We start from the raw sequence: 26,924 nt of genomic DNA, 5'->3' as shown, positions 1-26,924 counted from the left end.
ATATATAGGGACTTTGGTGCACCATTTACATGAAATCGGACGAAACTATATATGGGAGTTATATCTAAATCAGAACCGATTTTCACGAAACAAGGTAGACATCACTCTAGGCTCAATTCAGTACGTTGTGCCAAATTGAGTGCAAATCGAAGGATATATAGGGACTTTGGTGCACCATTTACATAAAATCGGACGAAACTATATATGGGAGCTATATCTAAATTAGAGACTCTAGTCTCAATTCAGTACGTTATGCCGAATTTCGTGCAAATCGAAAGATATATAGGGATTTTGGTGCACCATTTACATAAAATCGAACGAAACTATATATGGGAGCTATATCTAAATTAGGACCGATTTTCTCGAAACTAGGCAGACATCACTCTAGGCTCAATTCAGTACGTTATGCCGAATTTCGTGCAAATCGAAAGATATATAGGGATTTTGGTGCACCATTTACATAAAATCGAACGAAACTATATATGGGAGCTATATCTAAATTAGGACCCATTTTCTCGAAACTTGGCAGACATCACTCTAGGCTCAATTCAGTACGTTATGCCAATTTTCGTGCAAATCGAAGGATATATTGTGACTTTGGTGCACAATTTACATGAAATCGGGCAAAACTATATATGGAAGCTATATCTAAATCTGGACCGATATTCTCGAAACTTGGCAGACATCACTTTAGGCTTAATTCAATACGTTATGCCAAATTTCGTGCAAATCGAAAGATATATAGGGACTTTGGTGCACCATTTACATGAAATCGGACGAAACTATATATGGGAGCTATATCTAAATCTTGACCGATTTTCACGAAACTTGGCAGACATCATTCTAGACCTAAATGTTTAGGCTGTACCAAATTTCGTGCAAATCGAAAGATATAAATCGGTTAAATATATATAGGAGCTATATCTAAATCTGAACCGATTTTTTCCCAATTTCAATAGGGTTCGTCCTTGGGCCAAACAAATGAGCTGTGCCAAATTTCATCCAATTCGGATCATAAATGCGACCTGTACTTTGCTCACAAAAATACATGGACAGACAGACAGACGGACGGACGAACATGCATAAATCGACTTAGAAAGTGATTCTATGCATATTCTCAAAAGGAACCATGTGTCTATCTCGTTTCCTTTTGCCTGTTACAAACATATGCACAAAGACATAATACCCTGTACCACAGTGTGGTGAAGGGTATAATTATGCCTGGAAATCCTTCTTGCTAAGATTTGAATCACTTTTCAAAATACTTATTTATTAACTTCTTTTAATTAAAAAAAATAAATATTGATTGCAGCTTTAAAAATATAGATGACTATGATAACAGATTATAGAAATAGAAGACAGACAGAGGACATAAATTTTATAGATGACATCCAGTTGAAATAGATGATGAACATTAAGTACATGCCATAGATTTACTCCGTTAATTTAAATTTTGGGACTGCATAATTTTTTAAATGAAATCGATTGCTATTAACCTTTCCCCTATCTTGACTCGAACCTCAATTCCCTAAGCATTTTGTTATTTTTGTTTTGATTCCACCGCTTTATTCTATTTTTCTCACTTGCTATTTTCTACCTTCTACTTGGAAACACTGAAACTTTCATTTATTTTCCTTTCTATTTTGTTTGTTGATATTTGATATTCCAACATCAAGATTCGAAGTGCTCCGGCTAAAATTTAAATGTATCGGGCCAAAATTGTCGACAAAAGCTAACAATGTTCCTTACATTTGCATTTATTATTTGCCTCCTGGTTGTACCTGCCCAGTTAGATTGCGGCTGTAACAAGTTAGACAGACAAGATACTGCAGAGAAAACCGGTAAAGATTTCCTTGACGTCGTTAAGGTAGATAATGACGTTGTATCAAGTGAAGATTCCAAAGTATGCCAACAAAAGGCAAGGACGAATAATCAACACTATAGAGATTATTATCCGGAACCAAATTATGAAGATATGGCTCTAATACCGGGTGGAAAATATTTAATTGGTACCGATGAACCACACTTCCTCCAGGATCATGAATCGCCCGAGAAATTAGTGGAAATCAAAGATTTCTATTTGGATAAATATGAAGTGTCAAATCAAAAGTTCCGAGAGTTTGTCAAGGCAACAAAATATGTTACGGAAGCGGAGAAATTCGGCGATAGTTTTATTTTCAAGAGTTTATTAAGTGCCGATGAACAAATCGAATGGGAAGACTATCGTGTTGCTACGGCACAGTGGTGGTATAAAGTGAAAGGTATTACATGGCGACATCCTATGGGAAGGGGTACCAATCTTAACGGTCTGGAAAATCATCCTGTTACACACGTTTCCTGGAATGATGCTGTGGCCTATTGTAAATGGGCTGGTAAAAGATTACCTACTGAGGCCGAATGGGAAGTTGCTTGCCGAGGTGGTAAAAAGAAAAAACTATTCCCATGGGGAAATAAGTTGATGCCTAAAGGGGAACATTGGTGAGTTAAATAGAGTATTCATTGATATTATTGGGATGTATAGAAGACAGTATCATTACCTATATTTTTTTTTCTTTATAACATGTTATCATGTTTTATTTATTTAGTTTAATCTTTATGGTCTTTCGATATTAAAGCTATAAATTTGTATATATATGTTTAAATATAAGGTGTGTTCAACTGCACTAAGTAAGGTGTGTCGACAGCACTAAAAATATTCATTTCAATTGCAAACAATTTTTAATAGTATTGTAACGAAACCATACTATATTGAGATCTTTTGATCGCTAGATAGCCTAGCCAAGACTTTCCGTAGTATAATAGTATAATCCTAATCCAACGTTAGTCCTACATTAATTAAAGTAAGACATCATATAGTCATCTTTGAGGTCGGAGTTTCCTAAATCTATAGGGTGTTCTAAATGCAGAATTTCTTTTATAAAAATCAGTTTTGGACTTCTATAAAAAATATTTCATTCGCGTGTGATTGATATTCCTGTGAGACATATCTCAAGGCAATGCTATCTTCTTTAAAGCATTTTCAAAGATATGGGGTTGTCCACATTAGACTCATAGTCCAGATAGTCATAATCCAATGTTTTGGCGCATTTTTTTTTTAATTCAATTAAATATGTGAGCAAAAACTAAAATAAAATTATCAAACAATTGCAGGTTAAATATTTGGCAAGGTGAATTCCCGGATGGAAATACCAAAGAAGATGGCTACGAAACCACCTGTCCAGTTGATAAATTCCCACAAAATGTCTATGGGCTGTGTAATATTGTCGGTAATGTATGGGAATGGACACAAGATTTATGGACGCCGGGTGATACTAGTGCAAATCCAAATCGTGTGAAAAAGGGCGGATCCTATCTATGTCACAAATCCTATTGTTATCGTTATCGCTGTGCAGCACGTTCGCAAAATACTGCCGATAGTTCAGCGGGAAATCTGGGTTTTCGTTGTGCAAAAGACATGGAGTGATATGTACAATTTACATAATTATTATTCCAATATGTGATAAGAATAACTATTTTTTATACAAAATAAATATACAATAAAATATAGTTTTTTTTCTTTAATAATTCTCTTCATTAATTCATATTTTGTTTTGCCAATTCCGGATTAAATTGACTATTGTATTTTTGTACAACACGAGGTGTGACCGGTTGCTCCGAGGGCTGTATTGCTTTCTTGGGAGCAAGTAATGCCTCCTGTCGTGCCTTTTCGATCATTTCCCTTCGTAGTCGTTCCTTTCGTAACTGCTCCAATTTTAAACGTTTCTGTATGACATCGTCCTCATCACGATCTTTGGATTTTTTCTTTTTCTTCTGTTTGTGTTCCCTGTCACGTTTCTTATGCTTTTCTTTTTTATGCTTCTTGCGGTCTTTTTTATGTTTTTTGTGTCGTTTTACATCACTCTCCTCAGTCTTGGTCTCTGGAGTCGGAGGAGGAACTGGCGTAGGACTTCGTTTACGTTTATTGGAGGTTTTAATTTCTATCTTGGTTTCTGGCGGTAAAACTGCTTTAATAAACGTCAAAGGATCTTGATTGTGTTTAGTCTTCAAATCCTTTTCCACAATTTCTCGTTCGTCACCTACATCGATTCTTTTCGGAGCAACTTCATACCAACTTTTCAAACGTAATGCCTCATTGGTATCCTGACCCAAGTATGTTAGGTAGCCAATCTTTTTCTCATATTTTTCTTGTTCTTCTTTCTTTTCTCGTTCCAATTCCTTGTTGGTGGTTTTGACATGTGTTTTATAGTCGGCAAAGAGATTAACATGTTGCTGCTGTCCACTTGAGGTGGCTTCGTCATCTTCTGCTGTAGTTGGAACTTCTTCACGGTGTTTTTCGGGAAGTCCAGATTTGGTGCGCAAAAAGTTGATACGAGCTTCACTTTCCTAAAATAGATCGATGTTTATTTGAAAAAATTTTGAACACAATGATTGGTGGACTGATTACACTTACCGCAAATTCAAGTTTCTCTTGTTTTTTACGTTCTTCTTCACGGGCAGCTGCTTCGTCACGCCGCACACGTGCTATATTATCTTTTGTCCTTACATGCCATCTCTTTTTTGGTAAAATATTCATTTTATTGTAGTTTTTATTATTTGTTTATAAATACGTTTATAAAAGTTTTGTCTTTCCGGATTACAGCAACCCTAATTAAAAACGTTCCATGTGCTATGAATGGCGGATGACTGATAAAAGCCAAGATCAAAACATAATTGTGAGGCATAGGTATTGTTTACGAATGAGTGCGATGCATAACAGAGATATTAGCAAGTTGTTTAGAAGAAAACACGGGAGAATGTAAATCAGCTGGCCAACTTCATAAAATAGGGATATATAGATCGATTTTCGACTTATTTCAATATATGAATACTGTAATTTTTATTGAAACTCTTTCTTCCGAAAGGAAGGAGAAAGATTAATCCACTATCTGATCTACTTAATATCGTTTAATATCATGGGTGTAAACAACGTTGACAGCAAAAACTTTTTGTCGCCAGGGATTTATAGATCGATAATGCACTAGTCATTTATTTGACTCTTGGTGATGCCACATAGCAAAAAAAAAACAATTGTATTATTATTCGGTGGGACGATGGATTCGGCTAAGATTTTCATTTGATAGTAAACATATATCTAATTAGCCGTGAAATTATGTCATATTATTTAATTTTAATAATTTAAAAGAAACACCTAGTATGTTATTTCCCACTTTGAACTTCGTTTTTATAAATAAAACAAAATATGAATATTCATTTACTTGTTTTTCATTAAACATAACATTTTAATTTATTAAAAATTAATTTCAAATATTTCTTGTTATAAAAGAAAAAATACTAATAATAAAAATACACATTTTAAGATATTTCTTATGAATAATTATTATAATTTGTTTCTTACTAATTTATTTACATTGATTTCATTTGTTTCTGGAGTTTTTTTTTTCATTCATTGCATATTTTTCCTTTTTGCGAAACATCATAATTAATAGTTTCTTTTCTCTAAAGTTGCATCACAATTAATTGCATTTTTATATGCACTTTTACAGAAAAAACATATATTTGTAAAATAAAAAAATAAATCAAACAATTTTTTAATTCATTTGAATTGTAATTTACTTGACGTTAACTGAGAGATATAATATATTGATGAATATTTCAAGGATTAGTACTGCAAAAATTTGAAATACACCACATTTAAAAGAACATAGAAAGGATATCCATGCTTTCGTCGCAGGAATGGAATATACATATATTAATGAAGACTTTCCTTAAATTATTTCTTCCGTCCATCACGTAAGAATATGGAAATAATCTATATCATATCGCTTCAAAAATGTCGCGATAAATACAAATGAATTACAAGTATACAACACTTGTAACATCATTGAGTTCTTGATGTCAAGCCTGTTAAGAAGCGGTGAATATAAATAGCCATTCTAGTATTGTCTGAATACTTCTCTACATAATATTGACTGTGACTGTTATAATGCATTGACTGTTTGGTATATATGAGATTGACGCTCTAATAATATTCCTCTTCGGAATAGATTCCATAAAAATATTTTGCATTGCCAAAAATCTGTCATGTTTAAGCTATGATATTTAATTCCATCCTCTATTCCCCTCCTTTATCTGCTTTCCTATCTTATCTTTTTCAGGTACTCAAATCAGCTGCTAAATACCAGATGTCTAAATATCCTTTAACCTAATTTAGCATCCTTTTAAGCCTTTGATCTGAGCCTATATAAAAGAGTATTTGTTTCTAACATAACTCCTACGCGTAACGACTGAAGTTTAACAATAATAATTAAATATTTAATACTTACAATAGATCCGCGAATAATTGTATACATCTGATACACCAATTTGGCCCCATATGTCGAGAATGGATGCACAACACCTATCCATTTAAAACAAAATCAATATATAGTTCGCATCCATGGCCATATACATCCTTGACCTTTACATTTGGACAGATATCAAAATAGAACAAGAATCAATATGAAAATGCAAAAAAAATATCGGAAATCTATCAAAAATCCAGGATGGGTTGAATTTCATTTTAAATGAAGTATTTAAGTTCGAAGAGGCAATCTTATGCGTATTAACGCATTTTAAAAATTTAGAAATATCAGTTTTGAAAAAAGAAATGTTTGGCTAATGATTTCAAGGTTTTGTAGTAGAAAATTAAATCTGTTTCAAACCGTTCAGGAGTTATCAAAAAATCTCCGATATGACATGTATTCGACAACCATTTTCCCATATATATGAGTGGTTAGCAGTGGAAATATTCACATTGCAACAAAATACAATAAATAACCACCAAGGAGCGAAGGATACCTCAAATTGCCACACAAAAGTGAAAAATATAGAAAATAAAAAAGAGGTTTTGTGATTTGTTTGTTTTACTATTTGTTAACAATAACAAAATATATTTATATATATATTTAATATTTCTGATTTGTTTTTTATCTTTAATGTATAAAAATATAAGCGTTTAGCATTAAAATAAGTTTACTTTTTTTGTTTAAATTAATTTTATGTTGTTGTGGTTCGTGGTTGTTTGCTATCTTAGGTTTGTTTGCTTTGCTGCTCTATTTAGTTTTTGTTGTTGTTTTGATGTTGGTTTTCGAAAAACATTTTATTCATTTGTTGATTGTTGTTGTAATTAAATTTATTATAACTATTTTGTTTTTTTTTTTTATTATTATAAAATAAAAATTATTTTGTAATTATTATTAATAATGATATAATGTTGGGCGATTAAAATAAACATTAACAGAAGAAAATGCGCAAAATATATATTTTTTTTAAATTTATTTTGTTTTTTTTTTCTTTCTTTTTGTTTAAAAATAAATGTATATATTTTTATAAAATACAGTGTAAAAATAATTGTTATTTTTTTCTTTTTTGGAAAAGAAACCAAACATAACCAAGGTTGTAAAAATGAAAATTAAACTTCAAATAAAAAAAATTAACAAAAATTTTACAAAATCATCTTTTTTTAATACATGGGGAAATTTACAACTTCAGCAAAAGAAGAAAAAAGAGAGATAACGGTAAAATCAACATTTCCATAAATTGGAAAATACAAAATCCAAAAAAAAAAAAAAATTATAGTGAATAAAAACAAAGTTGTCCTAATAAAAATTATTGAATAATAGTATTAAAAAACAATTTACAAAATGCATATTTAATGAATAATTATAATAATAATAATAGGAGTTATAATAATTTTGAGCCAAAGAAGGAAAGAACAAAAGAACTATAAATTAATTTTGATTCATTTACAAACAAAAAAAGAGCCGTTTTATTAGTGTTAATTTACTCCTTAAATTTGCATAACATTCAAATTTCCTAGAGTCTGTGTAGTGGTAGTAGTAAATAATGCATTGTTTTTTGAAAACATTTATGTGTGAGTCATAACATGTGGCTTGAAAAGTCCAGAATTTGGAACTCAGATGGCATTGGATAATCATCATGTTATTTTGACTATCTTTTTTGCAATATAACGCCACTGGAATGATTGACTTTTTTCCTCTTAATAAATTTAATTTAAAATAATTTAGTTTCTCTACAGTAGCCGGACTTTCCAAGCCATGTGCTAATTTTACTCACTGATGTTGTTAATGTTTTTTTTTACTAATTAAGTTATAAAAAATTATTTTACACTGTAATTTGGATTTTTTTAAATATTTATTTTATGTTTTTTTTTTCTTTGATAGGACCTTTTTGTGATTTTATATAGGATTATTTTCTTTTTTTTTGTATTTGTGTTTTTGTTTAATAAAATTACAAATATGGTTTCTTTGTTTAGAAGTATTTTGTAAATTTGAAAACCTGATTTTTTATAATGAGAAATTTACACATTTGTTTTCTTTTACAGAGTTTTTTTAAAACTTCCTCTTTTACCTTTTGTTTTTTTTTAATTTATTTAGATTTTTAATTGTTTTCAGACTATAGTGATTTCTTACTTTTCTGGTTGTTTGTTTTTTAATATATAACATATTTCAGCTAAATTTTAAGTGTTGATGTGTTTGTTGTGTGTAATTAATAATAATTACCATTATATTATAATAAGAGCAAAAACAAAAAATATGATTTTTGTTGTTGTAATGGAAACTTTTTTCTTTTTTTTATAATTACAAATTATAAACACCTAAAGAGAATGATTGAATTTGAAAATATATACGGTATGCAAAATTCGTATTCCTACACACATTAAAAATGAAGAATATACAAAGTATTCAATACAATAAGCAGATTTTTAAAAATTTCATATAGTTTTTTTTTATTAAAAAATCTGCTTTTTGGATTTTTAGTGGGTACACAAATATGAATTTTACTTACTGTATATAATCATATATACACATATATACGGTTTTTGTTTTGTTTTTGGTGATAGGTAAAGAGAACAAGAAAGGTTGCTTGAATTTATGAATTGGTATTTTGGGGGGGTTTTTTTGGGGAATTTTTTTTGTTTGTTTTGTTTTAAAAGAATTGTGTACAAATATTGTATTCAGTTTTTTTTTGTATGTTTTGTTTTTTTACTATCTAAAATTAAACAATATCATTAAATAAATCGATAAGACCTTCAGTTTGACCCAGCGAGAAATTATAATAACCATCCAATGGTGGTTCAATGGGCAACAGTGGCGGCAAGTCTTCAAAATCTACAAATGCTAATAAGAAAAGAAAGAAAAAAAGAAGAAAAAACTCATTAATTAATTAATAATTTATTTAATTATTTTTATTGTTGTTGTTTATTGTTAATGCTCTGATAATGTAATTAAATATATATCCATTTTTGTTGTTGTTTGCTGTTTTGTGAGATATTGTGCTTTGAAATTCATGCCAGAGCTGAATCTCATGGTGCTACAAATTTTCAAATACAAAATGTTATACACAACACAAAAATATGTCATGCTCATTTTTGTTTGTGGTATGTGCCATGCAGACCCACGAGAGTTCAGTTCCAAAATGAATTTGTTTAAATAGGTTTGGGAGGATTTGTTTAATTTTCACATTTCTTGTTTTGTATTATAATTATGATATTATTCTATATTCACTTTTTTTTAATGTTATATATGTATGATTATTATATATAAGAGATAAGGTCAAATTCCAGAATGAACATAAATAATAGATGGATCAGATTGACAGCTATTAAAATACCGAACCTAAACAATAGAACTGAGGAGAAAATTCCTACAAAAATCTCCTATAGAAAATAAAAAATTATATACTAATTATATACTAATTTATAAATAGTATATAATTTTTTAATTATAATTATTCAAAAAGTACAAAACACTTTATAAACAGAACAAAAGTCCATTTCCCTTCGTAACATTTACAATACAAAATTTATAATTATTTATAACACATTTTTTTTCAATTTAAATACTTAATACACATTATTTTTTGTTTACAACACTTCTATTTGCACTTTATCGAAATTTATTAAAAAAAAGAAAAGCATAAACTTTAATAAGCAAAAATCAAAGTCATAAAAATAATAAATATTTTGTTTTCTCTTTTTGTTTGGGAAATAAAATTCAAATTTGGACTGAAATCTCGTTTTGGGTTTGGATAGTATTTTGGAAAAAAAATATCAGAAAAAAGTACAACAAAAAATAAATGAATGAAATTTAAAATAAAATAATGATTGTGATGAGAGATAAAAATATAATTTTTGTCAATACATAACTGTTTTAAACACACTTTTTTTTATGAATCACTTTTTTCCATTTTGTCATGAATTGTTTGCAATGAACTGAAAATCTCAAATCGGTGATAGTTTCTTTGCTTTGTTTTATGATGCTTTGGAATTTCATACACGCTCAGCAAGAACTCAGACTGTGATGCGAATATGAAATATGATTAATTGAAGATGTTGTTCTTGATGCTGCTGCTTCTGCTATAGCCAGGAAACATAAATGTGATAAAGGCAGACAGAATACATTTAACGTTTCCGGCATTTAGTGTGCTAACTATCTATAATCATATGTGGTGATAAAATAACGCAAATCACAGAGAGAGCTCCCGCCGAGCATGATTCCTTGGTAACAATTTGGTTTTTTTTCTTTTTGCCGAATTATCCTTGATGTTTGTGAACTTTCGAACTACTACTGTATGATGATGTCGCACTGAGAATGAACGATTTCGAGTCGAGTATTCGAAAACATTTGGTAATACTTACAGTTATATGGTGTGGGACTTAGATTTACACTATCCGAAATAAGTGCGTTCCGGACGCCAGTTGTGGTCGAGCTGCCACAATTCGAATTTGTTGTAACGATATGAGAAGATAGTTGTGGTGAATGTGTAATGTCAGCGACGAAAAGATGTTGCTGCTGATGTTGCAGATGATGTTGGTGTTGTTGTTGGTGCTGTTGTTGCTGATGCTGTTGCTGCTGCTGTTGCATAGTTTGACCGCCAGCGGACGTTGTTGTTTCTGTGGTTACTATTGTTCCCGATTCATAACTATCATGCTGTGGCGATGACACTGACGAAGAATTGGCCGACGACGACGATGTACTACTGCCCGTCATCAATGTCGCATGTTGTGAACCTGCCTGATGTTCAATTGCACAATCCATAAAATTCACATCGTTACGTAAACCTGATTTCTTTGTTGAGATTTGTCCCGTGGGACAATTTGTAAGCGTAATTGTTTGATTGGAATCACTGCTGTCCGGGTTACTATCACCAGTTATGCGCCGCTGCTGCTGTTGGGCATTTGTTTGGCACACCATCATGCCCACCGACGAAACCATGGCATCCTCGATGCCAGTGTTAAGTTTTTGGTGCTGTTGGGCATGCCTTCTTTGTTGGTGGTGTTCGGTGGCCACTTGGGTAATTACAGGTCTTGTTATTGTGGGAAATATATTGAAATCGTCATCAGTCACAATGGTGGTGGTCTGTTGATTTTGTGGATCCTGACTGTGGTTGTAGGCATCCAAAGACAAGTCCTGTCGTGCAGCTTCTTCAATGGATTTACTAAGATTACGTTGCGCCGAACGTACATTTGTGGGATATGTTGATGAGGGTAAACCTAAAGTGCAAAAGAGCATTTGGTGTTATAATTCGAAAAATAGTCGGTTTTTAATTAACTTACCTAATCTACGCCTTTTCTCTGCTTCCATCATGGGCGTCAAATCGTCAATTATTGGATCATGTGGATGTCCTAGGTCACCACCTGGACCACCTGGTGTTTGACGTTGAGCCAATGCTGCAGTTTGACCGAAATTGGGTGAATTTTCCGGTGATGTGTCATGGCAAAGGAAAACATTGATTTCACCATTGTTTTCGGCCTTAACGTGAATTTCACGTGGATTTAAAGAATCAGGTAACTGCAAAGGAAGAAAACATTTTTCCACAATTAGAAAAAAATGAAAACTCAATTGCCCATAGATTTTCTAGAAGTTGTCAAGTTGTGTGAATAAGAAGCGCCTCGCTTGAACATTGTCTGCCTATGTTGTACATGTTCCCGAATTAACTAAAACGGCGACAATATAGCAAAATAATATCAGCTAAATATCGGCACGATTTTTTTTCGAATACTCAATCGTTTGGCCAGCCATGGTGTTCGGCAAAAGTGTCTGCGGATATATGTAAAGTTTCAGTTTAAAGATGTTTTTATGGTAGCGGATTTTGTTGCTAGACGAACGACAACAACGACGACGACGACAGTCATAGGATTTCTCACACTTAAATTGTGATTTTAACTACATAGCTATGTATGTATGTTTGGTCGTTTGTTTGTCTGGTTCTCTGTCCGTCCGTTTGTCTGTCTGTCGCTGAGTGCTAAAAGAATCGACTACTCTATATTGCCGCCATCTAAATATAATTTAGAAATTTATTCTATTTAAAACAAAAGACAAACAAACCAACCAACGAACAGCCAGACACTGTCTATGATGGTGCGTGTGTGGTGCGTTGTTTGATGAATATTGCACAGACAAACTTGTGTCAAATTTATAAAAATACATTCGGCATGGGAAACATAACAATCATTTATCCAACCGTAGAATGGTTAACAAAAATGTATTTTTCAAAAAAACTCATCATCTGTAGAATGGACATAACCAGAATATTTTCAAGTTCACCATTTTACGAATGTCTCAAAATGGAGTATTGGTGTTAAAAGTTTTACAATACTTACCACAAGTTTTGCTTCTGGTGGCGCTTTAATAACTATAATTATTTGATCTTTAAACAGATCAACATTCAATAAATCACTATGCGTCACATATGCCAATTGATCGTTACGCGATATCTCGCCATGCAACTCGTTGCGTATCTGATCGATCAACATATTCAACTCATTCTCCTTCTGTTCGAGACGTTCGTTCTCCAGCTTTATGTCATTCGAGCGTTCTGAGGTCAACAGCGAATTGCCACACTTCCATTGAATGTTATTTTTCGATTTCTTTTCCAGGATGCCGATACCCTCCAGGACATTGGTAATGTCATAGATGCGACGTTTCTGCACCGACAACTTTGTTGAGGCATCGTTCAGATCTACCACCCCGTCGGGTGACTCTTGCAGAAGATCGACAAATTTTTTGGTTAGAATACCTAAGGAAGTATCGGCCCGATTGCCCTCGGGCGTACGTTTTGCCGATGTCGCTGAATTCGAATTGTTTTGAGAATTCGTCGAGGGTGTGCCAAGTTTATAGAAGAAATTTGGTGCCATCAGAGCGGACGATGAGGAAGTCGATGAAGCTGATGAAGGTGGTCGGGCAGGTTGGGGTGAGGGTGTGGGGAAATTTAGGGCAATTTGTTGCTGTTGGGGCGTTTGATGTTGCTGTTGGAACTGTTGTTTGCCCGAACGCACCGTAGTGACATGATGTGTTTGCTGTTGTTGGTGGTGGGGGTGCTGTTGCTGCTGCTGATAGGCGGTTTGGTGTTGCAGACTTTGTTTGGCCTGTTTTTTGGGATGGCTGTCATTCATGGGAATGCGCCGTTTCACCTGCAGATGTAATAGAAAGAACGTGCATGCTTGTAAATATGATACAATTTCAATTGAGAGGAGTAGGAGGAGGAGTTAAAAGCTCACCTTATAGTATTGTTTCATATCTGTGGTCTTGTATTTCTGTTGTTGCGAGGCAGGTGATGTTGAATTAGAATTATTTATGGTTGCTGGATTTGCTGTGGACGACGTCACAGAGGAGGAAAGAGTCGATGATGACGACGTTGTTGTTGATGACAATATTGTGGCTTGCTGTTGGTCAACCACCACGGTGTTGGAGACAACATTTGGTGGCGTCATTGTGACACCATAACCATGATCCAACAAGTGTGTAGCCATTGTGGTGGCACTACTTGTTGTTAGTTGCTGTTGCTCGTTGTTGGTGTTCGTGTTGCCGCCATTCGCTTGTGTCACAAAAACACGTGCAATGGGCTTTGACGCAGTGCCACTTCTTGGGATTGCGGCCGTAACTTTGCTGACTCCGGTTGCCACCACATTATCGCCGAATAGTTTGCGTATCGCACCTGATGTTGTAGTTGTTGGACCCACATTGCTGTTATTCGAATAGTACATAATGGTGGCATTGTTGGAGTTGTCAGCAGCAGTTGTTGCATTTGTTGCTGTTGTACTGATAAAATATTTGGACATTTTATGTGTGTAGTAGAAATTTGGATTTTCGTATTCTCTTTTGTGATTCCCTTGTATTTTTTCTTTAAATCCCAAAACAAGGGAAAATGCGTTTACCTTCTGTAGGTGGGGGAGGATTTTGGCTTAAACAGTTTCGGTGTGTGTTATTATGTTTGTGCTTAATGGAATTGTTATTTTGGCTAACCTCCCACACACCATGCATAAACGCTTTTGATCTCCAAAAAGAGAAAACTTGTTTTTCACAAAACACGATAGTTCTCAATGTAATCGAATCATTCCGTATCCTTGCTTTCCTTGTGTGTTGTTTTTTTAGTTTTTCAAACTAATTGTATGTTTTCCTATACTTATACTTATATATATGTATGTGTGTGATTTTTTGCTTATAAAAACAATTATTATCTTTATCTAAATTGGTTGGAGTTCTTTTTTTAACGTTGCAGGAGATGTGGTGGTGTAGCAGCTTTTTTGTTTTGTTGACAAGGAGACGACAAGACAAGATTTCAATGTTACATCAACTTTGATTTTGGAAATATATGTTAGAGCGTTCGCTGCTGCTGTATCTTTTGGTGCTATCTGTTTGTTCTTCTTGATTGAACTTCTTCACCATTTCAGTTGTGTGTTCGCTCAATTGTTGCAATTGTTTCACTTGGCTCTGTATCAAAAATTGTTGTGTTTTGAATTTTTGCGTATTCCTTCTCCTTTTTTTTTGTTATCTTTGCTACAAAATATATTTGCTTAAAATGTTTTTTGTTGATGTGCTTCAATGTTGCAACTTGTACTGTGTAGATATTTTTTTGGGGGGGATTTTTTTTTTATTTTGTAAATGTAGTTTTTATTTCCTAATTTCTAAAGTTAGCACCTAAGGATTCCATTATATCTGTAAACAAAAAAAGAAAGAAGAATAACTATTAGTATTTGACAAACAATAAAGATATATAATGAAAATTAAAAATATATATGTGTATATGGAGTTGTATCATTAACATATTTAAAAAAAAATGCATATCAGTATCTACTGAAAGTTAAGGTTACGCGACTGTTGCCACCGAAATGTACCAAACTCGAAATTTGTTAACGACCGGATTTTTTGTAAATAAAATATAATTTGTAATTGTATTGTTCGACTTTGTGCTGTCATCTGCCACATATTATCCTAATAAAAGGGATTCCACTCAGCATGTCTCTAAAAATAGGGTTAACTTTATGTCATTGTAAAATAAATTATGCTAGGTTTGTAATATTTGTTTTTTTTTTCAATTCATGTAATTTTCAATCAAGTCATTCTTAATATAACATAAATTTAACTCTTGGGGAACAATTGCTGGTTAATTGAAAAATTGGCATCAGGGAATCAAGAAAAAAGGGCATGTCATTTCCGTTCTACAGCATGGAGTTTTCAGTGGGGACATTTAATGAAACAGGAACAGACGATTTGGCGGTAAAACTTTATGAATAACAATTTTTCAATTTGGGGAAGTGGATTAGGTCAGTTATGGTGGAATATCTATTAGAATTGTAGTGAAATGACATAAATACATAACAAAGCAATTTTAAAATTTTTATTGAACATAAGAAATTCTGATCTTTACTTTCTTCATTGTTTCTACTATTTCCTATTTGGAAAAAAGAATACATAAAAATATTCCGGAAATAGGGTATTAATTTGAAATATTGTACATATAACGGTATGTACATATATTTAATAGGTAAGACACACTAAATTCAACCAACCATCCAGTTTACGTGATCACCAAAACGTTCTTCCATTGGACACAAAGAAGAATGGTGGCGGTGGCGGCGAATAGCGATAATAAAGAAAAGAAAACAATATGATTTGTACATAAATTGTAATGTAGACAAAATGAAGAAGTAAATTGATAATAAAGTTAGAAATACAACTATAAATATATAAACACCCGCTACCTAATTTCTGTTATATATTATAATTAATTCAAACTAAATTGGAAAAAAAATATTTTTTGGCTTTGCCAAACTTTTCTGTGTTATTTTTTTAGAATAGTGTTCTAAAATTAGAACATCGCCCAAGCGAAGAACAAAAAAAAAAAAAAACGTCATAGCAGCACACAGCATACCAGCCAGTAGTAGCAGCAAACACCTCTGATAATATGCTGTGTAATTTTTTTTCTGTTGGGTTCGAAATGACATGCGATTTTGTGAGGGTATCTAGTTATATGATTTGCCACAGTCAGCCAGCCAGTCAATAGAAAATTCTTTGTTGTAATTGTTGCTATTGGTAATGAATGGTCTAAGTTTATATTGTTAATAAAAGAAATGTGTATTAAAATAGTTTCTATCAATTTATGATGAGGGCGGAGGGATCTGATGTAACTTTGTGGGGGATATTTTTACTTGTTTAAATTAAATATGTTTTGTAAGGAAAATAGCTATTATTCAATAAATTTTCAATCTGTTCCCCAATAGAAATATCGTAATATTTGTTATGTATAGATACTCTGCTTTCAATTCAACCTTTTCTACACCTTCCTGCATAGAATTATAACTCCAATTCAATCCAAACTTAATCGCTCAGTGTGTAGCTTTGCAATACCAAAAACAGACATGATATCACATGACCTAATTACTTTAAAATATAAATATACATACATATTTTCTCCATTAAATAGATCACATTTAAATTCATATCTCTACATCGGATATAAATTATAATTAAGATAAAAGAATTGCAAAAAAACGACTTCTCCTCCTTCACTTGACAGTTAATAAATCAACATTACTATTAATTAACAACAAAACAATGTCATATGGATACACTCTCGATGAAGATGATGATAATGACATGTTCTTCCCACAATCCTTTTGCAAAAAGAGCTCACTCTCTCACTCTCTTTTAAGTGGCATGCGAGCGAATAGAATCAATGACTCTGCAAAGAGTTAAACTTGATTTATTGTGATACAACAACAAAAACAAGTAGTTAAAATATTTAACTTGTTTTATGTTTTGTTTTTTGTCTATTTTCCGTTTTTTTTTTTTTTTTTTTGATCTAAAAACCCCAAAGTTTATTGACTTTTTTTGCAATAACAAATCATTAAAAATAAATTAACTGATATTGTGCCGATGTTGCCGTGACAGACGAAGAGAGAATGAGCCATATGATGACAGGTATTTCATACAAACAGTGATGCCAACTTGTTTGATTTTCGACTAAGGTGTGACAAATTTATTTTTTTTTTTTAATAGATGAATTACTATATTTGTGTGAAATGATGAGGCTGTTGGAAATCACGTACGGAAATAGTTTAAGTCAATAGAGAGACTACTTTAAATTAGTATAAAAAAATTGATGGTAAAAATCGTTATATTTTATAAAATAGAAAATATATTTTTTGTGTATATTTTTAATATCATAGCGTTTTTCCTAATTCGTTTTTTGAAATCTTTACAATTATTAAAAAATATACGGGAACGCAGCAATACTATGTAAACTCCAAACAGTGATGCCAATGTCTTAAAAAATGTCAATTCAATGGTGAGTACACAACATAGCAGCAGATTATTTTACAAAGGAAATATCGTTTTAATAGTTTTTATATATTTTTACATGAACATATAAATAAATAATAATTGAAAAAAATATATGACATTTAAGTTAATCACATACACGTATAACAGCATACCTCCAAAACATTTTTTTGCAGTTTTATTATTATTATTATCTTTTTTTTTGTCACGCACAATAACTCTGAGATGTAATTTTTATGATTATTTATAAATAATTTCACATTTGTATCCCCATTTAGGAAATTTTTATTAAATTGGTGTTGTTGACTTGCTTGTAAAAGAAAGACTAATAAAAATTTTTCAAATTGGTCAACTACCATCAGAACAGCAAAAGAAAACAAAACCCTGTCTAAGGTTTCACCACAAAAAAGCAAGAGAGTAAAATATTTTTTTTTGAAATAAAGACCAACCCCTGCCCCATAAACAACAAAAAAGAGAACTACAACCATTTTTTGAATTATCATCATGACCAGACACCTCCTCAGTATCAGTGCAAGAATGCGCTGATCTTACATAAAAAACCAGGAGAATACAACAAGTAAAAGTATACAAGGCTTAAAAAACTAATAAAAACAAGCAAGAGAAGATGAAACTATAAGACTACGCAGTTCCATCAGAACAACAAAAACACCACTCAAATTAGGATGTTCGTCGTTCGCTTAATATCAGTTTTCTTCAAAAAAAACTTTCGTTATGATGGCGACATACAAAATTCAGACGAGACAAGCAACCAACCCGGCATAAAATGAAACATTGAAGAAGAAATAATATTCATTGATGTAATCCGAGTTGGCGACTACTATGTGGAAACTTTAGACGACATTTAAGAAAACATCGAAAAAAATAACTGCTACTGAGCAAGCAGCTCCACCCACCCTTTGTTGGAAAACAACCGTTTTGCTTGACCCGTGTTTATGTATGTCTCCAAAATGATTTTATTATAAGGGTACTATCATCAACTATATACATTGTTTTGGTTTTATTTAAAATGAAAAGAGCAAAAAAAAAAGTACCCTTCAGGTAGGTGTTCTGTTAATTGACGACTGCTTGACAATGTTAATAAAATTGCGTTACTGCTGCTGCTGCTTTTGTGTCGAAGCAGAAAAGTAGCTGTAAAAAGTATAAAATTACATTTTTCGTCTACAATTTCATTATCAAAAAAAAAAAAAAAAAAAACACGCGAAGAAGAAGAAAAAAAATATTAAGAAATATTTTTCATAAGAATTTTGTGTGGGGGACACACCGCCGACAAAAAAGTCAAATATTTGATAAAAATTAAAAAAAACATGTCAAATTAGCTCTCTAAACTCGTGTAAATTTATATATATATATATATACATATATTATTAAAGAAAAAATAATTATTTATATTTTAATATAATTATTTTTATTTTAAAATAATTTATTTCAAAATAACTTACTATTTTTATTTAGAAATAAATTATTTTTATTTAAAAAATAATATATTTTTTATTTAAAATTAAATTATTTTTATTTAAAAAATAATATATTTTTTATTTAAAAATAAATTATTTTTATTTAAAAAATAATATATTTTTTATTTAAAAATATTTCAAGATTTGTATTTATATTGTGTACATTTAAATTGTTTTAAATTTAAAAATATTGTATTATTTCAAAATAATTTTTTATTAAAAAATAATTTTTATGTTTAAAAATAATAATTTTTACTAAAAAATATATATTTATTTAATATTTTAAAATAATTATTATTTTTTTAAGTAATTTGTTATTAAAAAAATAAATTATTTTTATTTTAACATATTTTCATTTCATTTTATACATTTTTATTATTAAAATTTTCAGTGGGAAAGATGTGGTATTGTTTGTAAATGCCTTGTTAACCTCGAAGTGAGGCTCCAGCGAAATTTTCATGCAGTTTATGTCGTTGGTCAGCTAAGTACTTCGCTCTGTTACAAGAGACATTTGGGTATGAAAGGTTTTTTGTATAAAAGCAATAGCTTCTGGGGAGAATATCCCAACAAAAAACTAAGGGAACTGATGAGGATCAGTGGCGTGATCCGAAACTATAGTCTTCCCTGCCTTACCCCGGCAAACAATGCCATACATTCCCCACTAATAAATAGTTGTTTTTTTTATAAAAACAACAAACTGGGATTCAGCCTGACTATTTTGCAAAAACAAAATACAAATGGTATCCCAAATAAACCGCCCACACTACTGAAATTTTTAATTTTTAAAATAATAAAATATTTTAAATTTTTAAATAATAATATATTTTAAATTTTTGAAATAATTAATTTTTCAATGTAAAAATATTTTTTATTTTAAATTTAAAAATAATATATTATTTTAATTTAACGAAAATGATTTTTATAATTAAAATATTACTTTAATTTAAAAATAATTCCTATTTTTATTAAATAATTTATATTATTTTTTCTGTCATTAATATTTTACACTAGAACAATCCCGTTACGTTACGTTTCACTAAATGGATATAACACACACTTGTTTCACTGCACTCTTACGGTATAATAAACAACTAAAACAGAGAGAGCGTAACAACAATAACATCTCTGTAAACGACAGAAATCAAATTGAGAGTAAAATATACAGTGAGAGAGAACACTGTTAACATTGTTGTCATTCATGTGGTGGGAAGGGGGTTCAGCATTGCTGTTATCATTAACACACACATGTTAATGATAACAGACAGCGCCAACATCAACAATAACAACAACACAACAGCGGCATATGAAAACATATGGCCCGAAGATAACGAAAACAATAACAAAACACACATACACAATACAGCTGTTTTGTTTTTGCTGGCGGTGGTGCTTGCTTGCTTGTGCTAACTCTGCTCTGTTGGCTGGCTTGGTTGTATTTTCATTTATTCATTATTAATTTGGTGGGGTTTTTATGGCGCTCTTATTATTGTTATTACTGAGAATAATGACATTGATGTAATACAATTAATAAACTATATGAACAAAATAAATTAATTTATATATTTATATATTCATCAAATAAAAAAAATAAAACAACAAAACTCTTTGATTATTCAAAGGTAAGCAGAACAAACTAGAAGAAAATTTTCTCCCCCTCCCCTTCAAGCGAAAAACAAACCTAATTTACAGATAAAAAATATACGATGCTGCTGCGACAGTCGCTACTCAAGGAAATAGAGACAACAAAAACGTTGAACATGAAACGAGTACACAGTATTATATACATATGTATGTACATACATACTTTTATGTATGTCCCATTATTGTCAATAATATAAAATAGAGCACAAAGAAGTAGTTCGTCGTACATCATGAAATAGAAAAGCAAATAGTTTAGTTTTGTTTGATTTTGGCGTCACCGCATAGCCAGCAACCAACCAAACAAGTCCTATAGCTTTGACAGCTAAGAGCATTAACGGCAAAACATATGATTGATTTTGATTGTTTAGCTACAAATATCACAGCGTCATCCATTTATCATCTATTAGATAAAAAAAAAAAAACAAAAGAAACACACATATGTATCCCATAGGTGATAGCTTGCCATGAAAATGAATTTAATTGATAATTTGATGTGGGGTTAAAAAAAAGAGTAAAAAAGAGAAAAAGAAGAAATCTTGTTTAAATAAATACTAAAGAAACTCCGCAATGCCACAATGGGCCTATAGATAAGTTTAGCGTGATTCGGGGTAAGTAAAGTAGTGGAAGAAGTCAACTTGGTAGTTTATAGATAACCGTAAAATAGTGTTAAAATGCTAATTGTTTGCTGGAATGTGATGACGACAGTACAACAACAAACAAAATATTTTATATAAATGACGAACGAACGCGAACATCGGTTGGCGTTGGTTGTGCTGTGCCGTGCTGCTGTGTCGTCGCCGTCGTATTGCGGTGAGTTGATTATTCTTCACGTTTAATTCCCCTTTCTTATCGTTTTTTTCGGTCCCCCTTAATGATTTGTTGTTAGTTTCGTTGTTGTTGTTGCTCATTCTTATTTGTTTAGCGTTAGTGACACATTATTGTTGTATGACCTAAAAGATACAAAAAAAAACGAGGAAAGACGACTACGAAGAAATACATATTTGACAGCAGTAAAACGTCAAAGTGTTGCCGAGTGCCTTTTTGTTGTTGTCGATGGTTATGTGAAGGTTTGAATTGATTTTGTTGTTGTTTCTTGTACATTTGTTGCTGTGTCGAAAGATGTGATGTGTTTTACTTTCATTCTGCAAAAAAAATTGAAATCACTGCACATGTCATTTGATTTTCAATTTAGTGATACTTTTTTTGGTGTTTGCAAAAATTTTTTGCTTTCTCTTTTTTTATTGTTCATTTGGATATATTTTCGATATGCAGATTTTTTGCTGGTCGTTTTTTTTATTTATTTACATTCTTTTTTGTTAATCAATTCGTCGTGTGAATGAAATTAAAACCTAAAACAACAATAACAAGCAAAAAAATAAGAAAACAATATTATAAAGTATTCGCAGAATTAGTATAAATAGCAAAAACGAGGTCGTTGTTGTTCTTCTTTGCAATGCAATGCTCTTTTGAGTTTCGGATTGTGCAAACAGCAACAAAAACAAGCGTAAAATTCTATATAATAAAAAACCAACAAAATGAGAAAAAACAGAACAATGAAACTAACAAGTCATAAAAAGGAAGAGGAATTAAATGAATATGTCCCAGAATTTGCTTTCTTGTTCTTAAATTATGAAAATCTTCCGCAGTTAAAAAAAAACATGTGATGCTTGTGCCTATGAAAACAAAATGTGTATCTCTTATTATTCAATTTTCATATTTTTGTATTAATTTTATATTTGTTTAATGGTTTGATGTGTGACCAAATCACTTGAGTTTAGATAGTCAAATTCTCTCTATCACACATGACCCATACATGTGAGTTAACCTCTAATAGAATTCAATCGAAAAAGAGCAATGAGATTTGAGGTAAACACATGTCACTTTATTGGGTAAAGCAAGATCCCCGTAAAAGGGTTGCCATATCAAACAACCGTCAAAAACCATAAAAATAAAAATCCTTGAAGTATTTTTCTTAACAATATTTTAGCCAGATAAACAAATATTTGCTTTTAATTAATCAAATGTATGCAAAATAATTCATAGCAAAAAATTCAAGGTGCAAAGATTTCCCTCCATAGAAAATGTGAATGAAAACAACAACAAAAAGTGAGAAAAATGAACTCCAAAGACAAATTAAACACAGTCTTCTTGTTATTACATGGCAGACGGGGAGAAAGAACAAGAAAAAATATTAAAACAAAAACAAAACAAAAAAAAACAATGTAAATGACCATTTATCGTAAAAAACAAAATAACTGAAAAAGGCGCAAAAAATGTAATGCTGTGTTGTTTTTTTACCGGAGATACTTATGCATGCAACAACATTGCGCAAAAAACCCTAGCTCAATGTGATGGGAGAGCGTACAGAAAGAGAGCTTGGAATCAAGCATCAACTGTGAATCAACAATAAATGAGTAACAGAAAAATAATCAAAAAATAAAAAAAAGAGAATAACTGCTGCGTGATTAAATATTGTGCCACGAAATACTACAATGTGAGTAAGTGGTGAAAGAGGAGTAAAATGAAATAAAAAGAAGAAACATGTTGTTGTATAAAAACAACAGCAACACCGTTGTGGGGGATAAGGAAATATCAAAAAAATATAGTGTAGTGTATAGTAGAATTCTGGAAATACGCTGTAGTGGCGACGTATGGCTATGTCAGACGCTGCCACTGAATGGTCGGTCGGTCGCATGGCCAGTTTATCATTTGTGTTGGCGCAAATATACAACAGACAGCAGCAACAACACAGTGTTGTGGAATTTGAAACATTAAGATAATTACAGTTAAATGTTTATAATATTTAATTTGGTAATTAGTTGGATACGAATAATAATAATTTTTTTTTTTGCGTATAAAAAAATGGAGCGATTTACAATGAAATGAGTTGTAAGAACTGGTAAACGGAGCGATTTACATCTTAATTCTAGGGTAGGGAAGTGCAAAAGAAAATGCACGGAGAGTAAATGAGAAACCGCCATATTAAATAACTTACTAAAGGAGAAGGTAGAGAACGAGCTTATTGATACATGTAAACAAGGGCAACAGTTCGCATGCTTGCCCAGCACTATTCTAGGGAAGTAATAATGACAGAATATGATGATAAAGCAAAAAGGATGCGTTCACATTGTATTGGTTTTCGTAAACCCAGTGGGTTTAAATTGTCAATCCCTTTGAATATATGTCAAATAAGTCCTCATAAAGTAGGTTAACCCGCTAAAAAGTTTAAATGTAAATAAGATATAAGAAACAAATCCACGTGGGTTTATAATTTTACGGACTTTGAGTTGTTACGATCGAAAGAAGTTATAAGAAAAAATTTATCCATAAAGTAGAATTCTGGATTACTTGATTCACCACGAATTAAAAAAATAAATAAATAATTCTTATTTTCAAAATATTTTAACAAACCTAATCCATTTATAGTTTTGACATTTTAAATAAGATGTTTTATTTAAAGCGCCATCTAAACACAACAATACTTAATTACGAAGCAAATTTGTAATGGTAGTCGTAAATACCGGCACCATACGATACACCTACCCAAGCCACTAACCGGCATCTTTCAAATAAGAAAATCAAATTCGCAGCAGAGAATTGAAATAAAAGCCAATGGCGGTATCTCTCAAACTTTGAAAAAAAGATTGCAATAAATTACTGCATGTGTATTTATTTTTTTGGGAGTTCACTTGGATGTCTTAGTCTGAGTTTGTTATAAGAAAAAAACGTGGTAATGCATCTTACTTGAGCAATGAGAATGAGATAATATAAAATTCCTCTCAATTAGTAAATTACATGTTCTGCAGACTGTTTTGTAGCAGCTAAAAATGATGTTACAATATATTTACACACACACACGCACACATAAATATGCACTTCAAAAAATATAACAGTTTATGCCGAACATAAAAAGTCAATTACACGAAAAAAGAAAAATGTGTTTCTTTTTTTCATTGCGGAACATTTAAAGTAAAAAAGTTTTCTAATTACGTTTGCCCCTTTTAAAATGGGTGTAGGCCTAGTTTTACAACCTATTTAACAAAAAAGAAAAGAAAAACATTGTTACGTAACTGAAGGGTATGTTTACATACCATTAATTAAATCTGACCTAGGTTGAGATCGTTTTTTTTTTCTCAAAAGTTTTCAATTGACAAGTTGCCTGAATGATTGTTTTCCACATATTTAGGGGCGTGACCCTAACCTCAGGGCTTAAAGGTAATGGGGGTTACTCATCCGTGTTGTGTTTATTTGGGAATCTTTTTTTAAGAAATGTCTTACATCATACCCCTATTAATTACCATAGAACAGAAATTAATGTAATAACGGTTTCAATTAACGGTATTTTTACATTGTATTACGAAATTACTTCATATTTTGATTGTTTTGTAATAGGTTTTGGTCCAATTGTTGGGGGGTCAATGTACATTTAAATGTTATTACAATTGTAAACCTTTAAATATATATTATGAAAAATTGTAGGGATATTTATTAAGCTGATGTAATGTGTGGCCAGATAGCTTAAGGGAATTTAGAGTAAACATAACTCGTGGTTTACACCATGCATCATTTGCAGGCAACTCGGCTTAGTTCTTAGGAGAAAGAGGTATGAAAAGTGACAAGGAAATTCAAAAGAGAATCGTAAAGAGCAGCAGCAGAATTATTTAAAGATGTTGAATGTGAAAACTGGGAGTAATATTCGAATTGAGAAACCAAAATAAAACGAAAAATCTCTCTTTTCAATAAAAAAATGTTTAGGTAATTGTCAATGTTAATGCAAAAGTCACACATCGTCATTAAAGGTTCACCTTTTATTTTTTTAATGTCACAAGTAAGGAAAAAAATCTATGCCATGAACACAATATATAATAAAAACACCATGGACAAATTGATTTCATGTACATACAAAACCGCAATTTACATACAACTTTGTGTATGTACATATGTATGTCTGTATATAATATAAAATTGTCATGAACGACGACTAAACTGAATGCATTTCATTAAAAATATTAATCAGTTATATTAGATAAGGAGGGGTTTTCGCCACAAAATATACAACATCGTTTTTTCACACGCTTCGTAAATATACGATAATGCCAAAAAATGTATATATATATAAAATACATACATAAATGGAAGTCAAATGGTTTAGTATTTTTTTTTTATTTCGGGGAGGACGATAACACTAAATACTCTGCTGACATGTAGTATTTATGTAGTTACAACAACAATAACAAAAGTAAAATCGTGTTATCATATTTTGCTTTTTTTGTTGGGGGCTTCTTTAAAGTGGTTGACCTTATAATAAAAAAAAACCAAATTATGTTGGCATTCTTTAAAAAGTAATAAAGATTTTGTTAGTAAATTCTTGTAGACGAATATTCGTGTCTTTGACACGAGGGAAATGATGAAACGAATTGAGAATACGACAACGTAAACTATAGAAAATTTGTTGAAAAAATATATTTTTTTTTGGGAAAATTAATATGGACTACAATTTACAGAAGATTTAAATTCTTACTTCCCATTTCCAGAATACAAAATAAGTGGCCAGGTTAATATTATTTCATTTCGCCATAAATTTTGTGAGACGAGAAGAAGCTTAGAGAGAGTTTAGACTACTAAATCCCCCCTCGTCAATTCACGTCGATACCATAGCGTATACGCTATACGCTACACATCCAGTGGAATATATTTGATGTATACGCTACGGAATTGACATTTGAGATCGAGTAGATTTTGTAAATCTAAAACGGCATATACATATACGTATACGCTACACATCCAGAGGATTATATTTGATGTATACGCTACGGAATTGACATTTGAGATCGAGTAGATTTTGTAAATCTAAAACGGCATATACATTAGAACTTTTTAAAGGGTTAATCTACTTTATGAGGATTTATTTGACATATATGCACAGGAATTGACAATTGAAACCCACTGGGTTAACGAAATCCTGTTAAATGTAAACGTACTATAAAGGTGATTTTACCCAATATGTTTTTTTTAGATATGAGCTGTCTTTTTTTTCAAATATGTAAATGTATTTGCGTATTACATAACCTATAAACAAAACAACACCTATAATTTATAAAATTTTCTTCCAACAATTTGTTTCTTTCAAGCAGCTGATTTCCCTATGTTTGGCATACAAAAATAGAGCGCGTCCTAATCGGAC

General features: G+C 31.3%; 3 protein-coding genes across 3 annotated transcripts; 1 reads left to right on the top strand and 2 right to left on the bottom strand.

The window, feature by feature from the left end:
- The first annotated feature begins 1,876 nt into the window (after positions 1 to 1,876).
- On the top strand, positions 1,877 to 3,481 carry LOC133324634 (formylglycine-generating enzyme). The gene is made up of 2 exons (XM_061533468.1): positions 1,877 to 2,478; positions 3,151 to 3,481. Exons 1-2 carry the CDS (start codon positions 1,976 to 1,978, stop codon positions 3,461 to 3,463), a joined length of 816 nt encoding a protein of 271 aa, XP_061389452.1. The 5' UTR covers positions 1,877 to 1,975; the 3' UTR covers positions 3,464 to 3,481.
- Positions 3,482 to 3,573: 92 nt separating this feature from the next.
- Positions 3,574 to 4,573, bottom strand: LOC133324630 (leukocyte receptor cluster member 1 homolog). Its single transcript, XM_061533464.1, has 2 exons — positions 4,451 to 4,573; positions 3,574 to 4,383 (listed from the first exon to the last, which is right to left on the bottom strand). Exons 1-2 carry the CDS (start codon positions 4,571 to 4,573, stop codon positions 3,574 to 3,576), a joined length of 933 nt encoding a protein of 310 aa, XP_061389448.1.
- Positions 4,574 to 9,035: 4,462 nt separating this feature from the next.
- On the bottom strand, positions 9,036 to 13,289 carry LOC133324629 (transcription factor E2f1). The gene is made up of 4 exons (XM_061533463.1): positions 12,665 to 13,289; positions 11,618 to 11,852; positions 10,700 to 11,554; positions 9,036 to 9,170 (listed from the first exon to the last, which is right to left on the bottom strand). Exons 1-4 carry the CDS (start codon positions 13,196 to 13,198, stop codon positions 9,058 to 9,060), a joined length of 1,737 nt encoding a protein of 578 aa, XP_061389447.1. The 5' UTR covers positions 13,199 to 13,289; the 3' UTR covers positions 9,036 to 9,057.
- Between the last annotated feature and the right edge of the window lie 13,635 nt (positions 13,290 to 26,924).

The sequence above is a fragment of the Musca vetustissima genome, unplaced genomic scaffold (genome assembly GCF_032173495.1).
Source record: "Musca vetustissima isolate MV318-11 ecotype Yass unplaced genomic scaffold, APGP_CSIRO_Mvet_v1 utg19773, whole genome shotgun sequence".
NCBI classification, from domain to species: Eukaryota; Metazoa; Arthropoda; class Insecta; order Diptera; family Muscidae; genus Musca; species Musca vetustissima.
The sequence above is the reverse complement of the archived record's forward strand: the minus strand, read 5'-3'. Positions and strand labels throughout refer to the sequence as shown.

Bases quoted from the DNA above. Each gene is read 5' to 3' on its own strand.
- LOC133324630 (XM_061533464.1), bottom strand. From the start codon at position 4,573: ATGAATATTTTACCAAAAAAGAGATGGCATGTAAGGACAAAAGATAAT. The intron at 4,384-4,450 runs GTAAGTGTAATC...GATCTATTTTAG, and splicing joins AAGAGAAACTTGAATTTGCG to GAAAGTGAAGCTCGTATCAA.
- LOC133324634 (XM_061533468.1), top strand. From the start codon at position 1,976: ATGGCTCTAATACCGGGTGGAAAATATTTAATTGGTACCGATGAACCA. The intron at 2,479-3,150 runs GTGAGTTAAATA...AAACAATTGCAG, and splicing joins ATGCCTAAAGGGGAACATTG to GTTAAATATTTGGCAAGGTG.
- LOC133324629 (XM_061533463.1), bottom strand. From the start codon at position 13,198: ATGGCACCAAATTTCTTCTATAAACTTGGCACACCCTCGACGAATTCT. The intron at 11,853-12,664 runs GTAAGTATTGTA...CTTCCTTTGCAG, and splicing joins CACCAGAAGCAAAACTTGTG to TTACCTGATTCTTTAAATCC. The intron at 9,171-10,699 runs GTAAGTATTACC...TAGCATTTGTAG, and splicing joins AAGTCCCACACCATATAACT to ATTTTGAAGACTTGCCGCCA.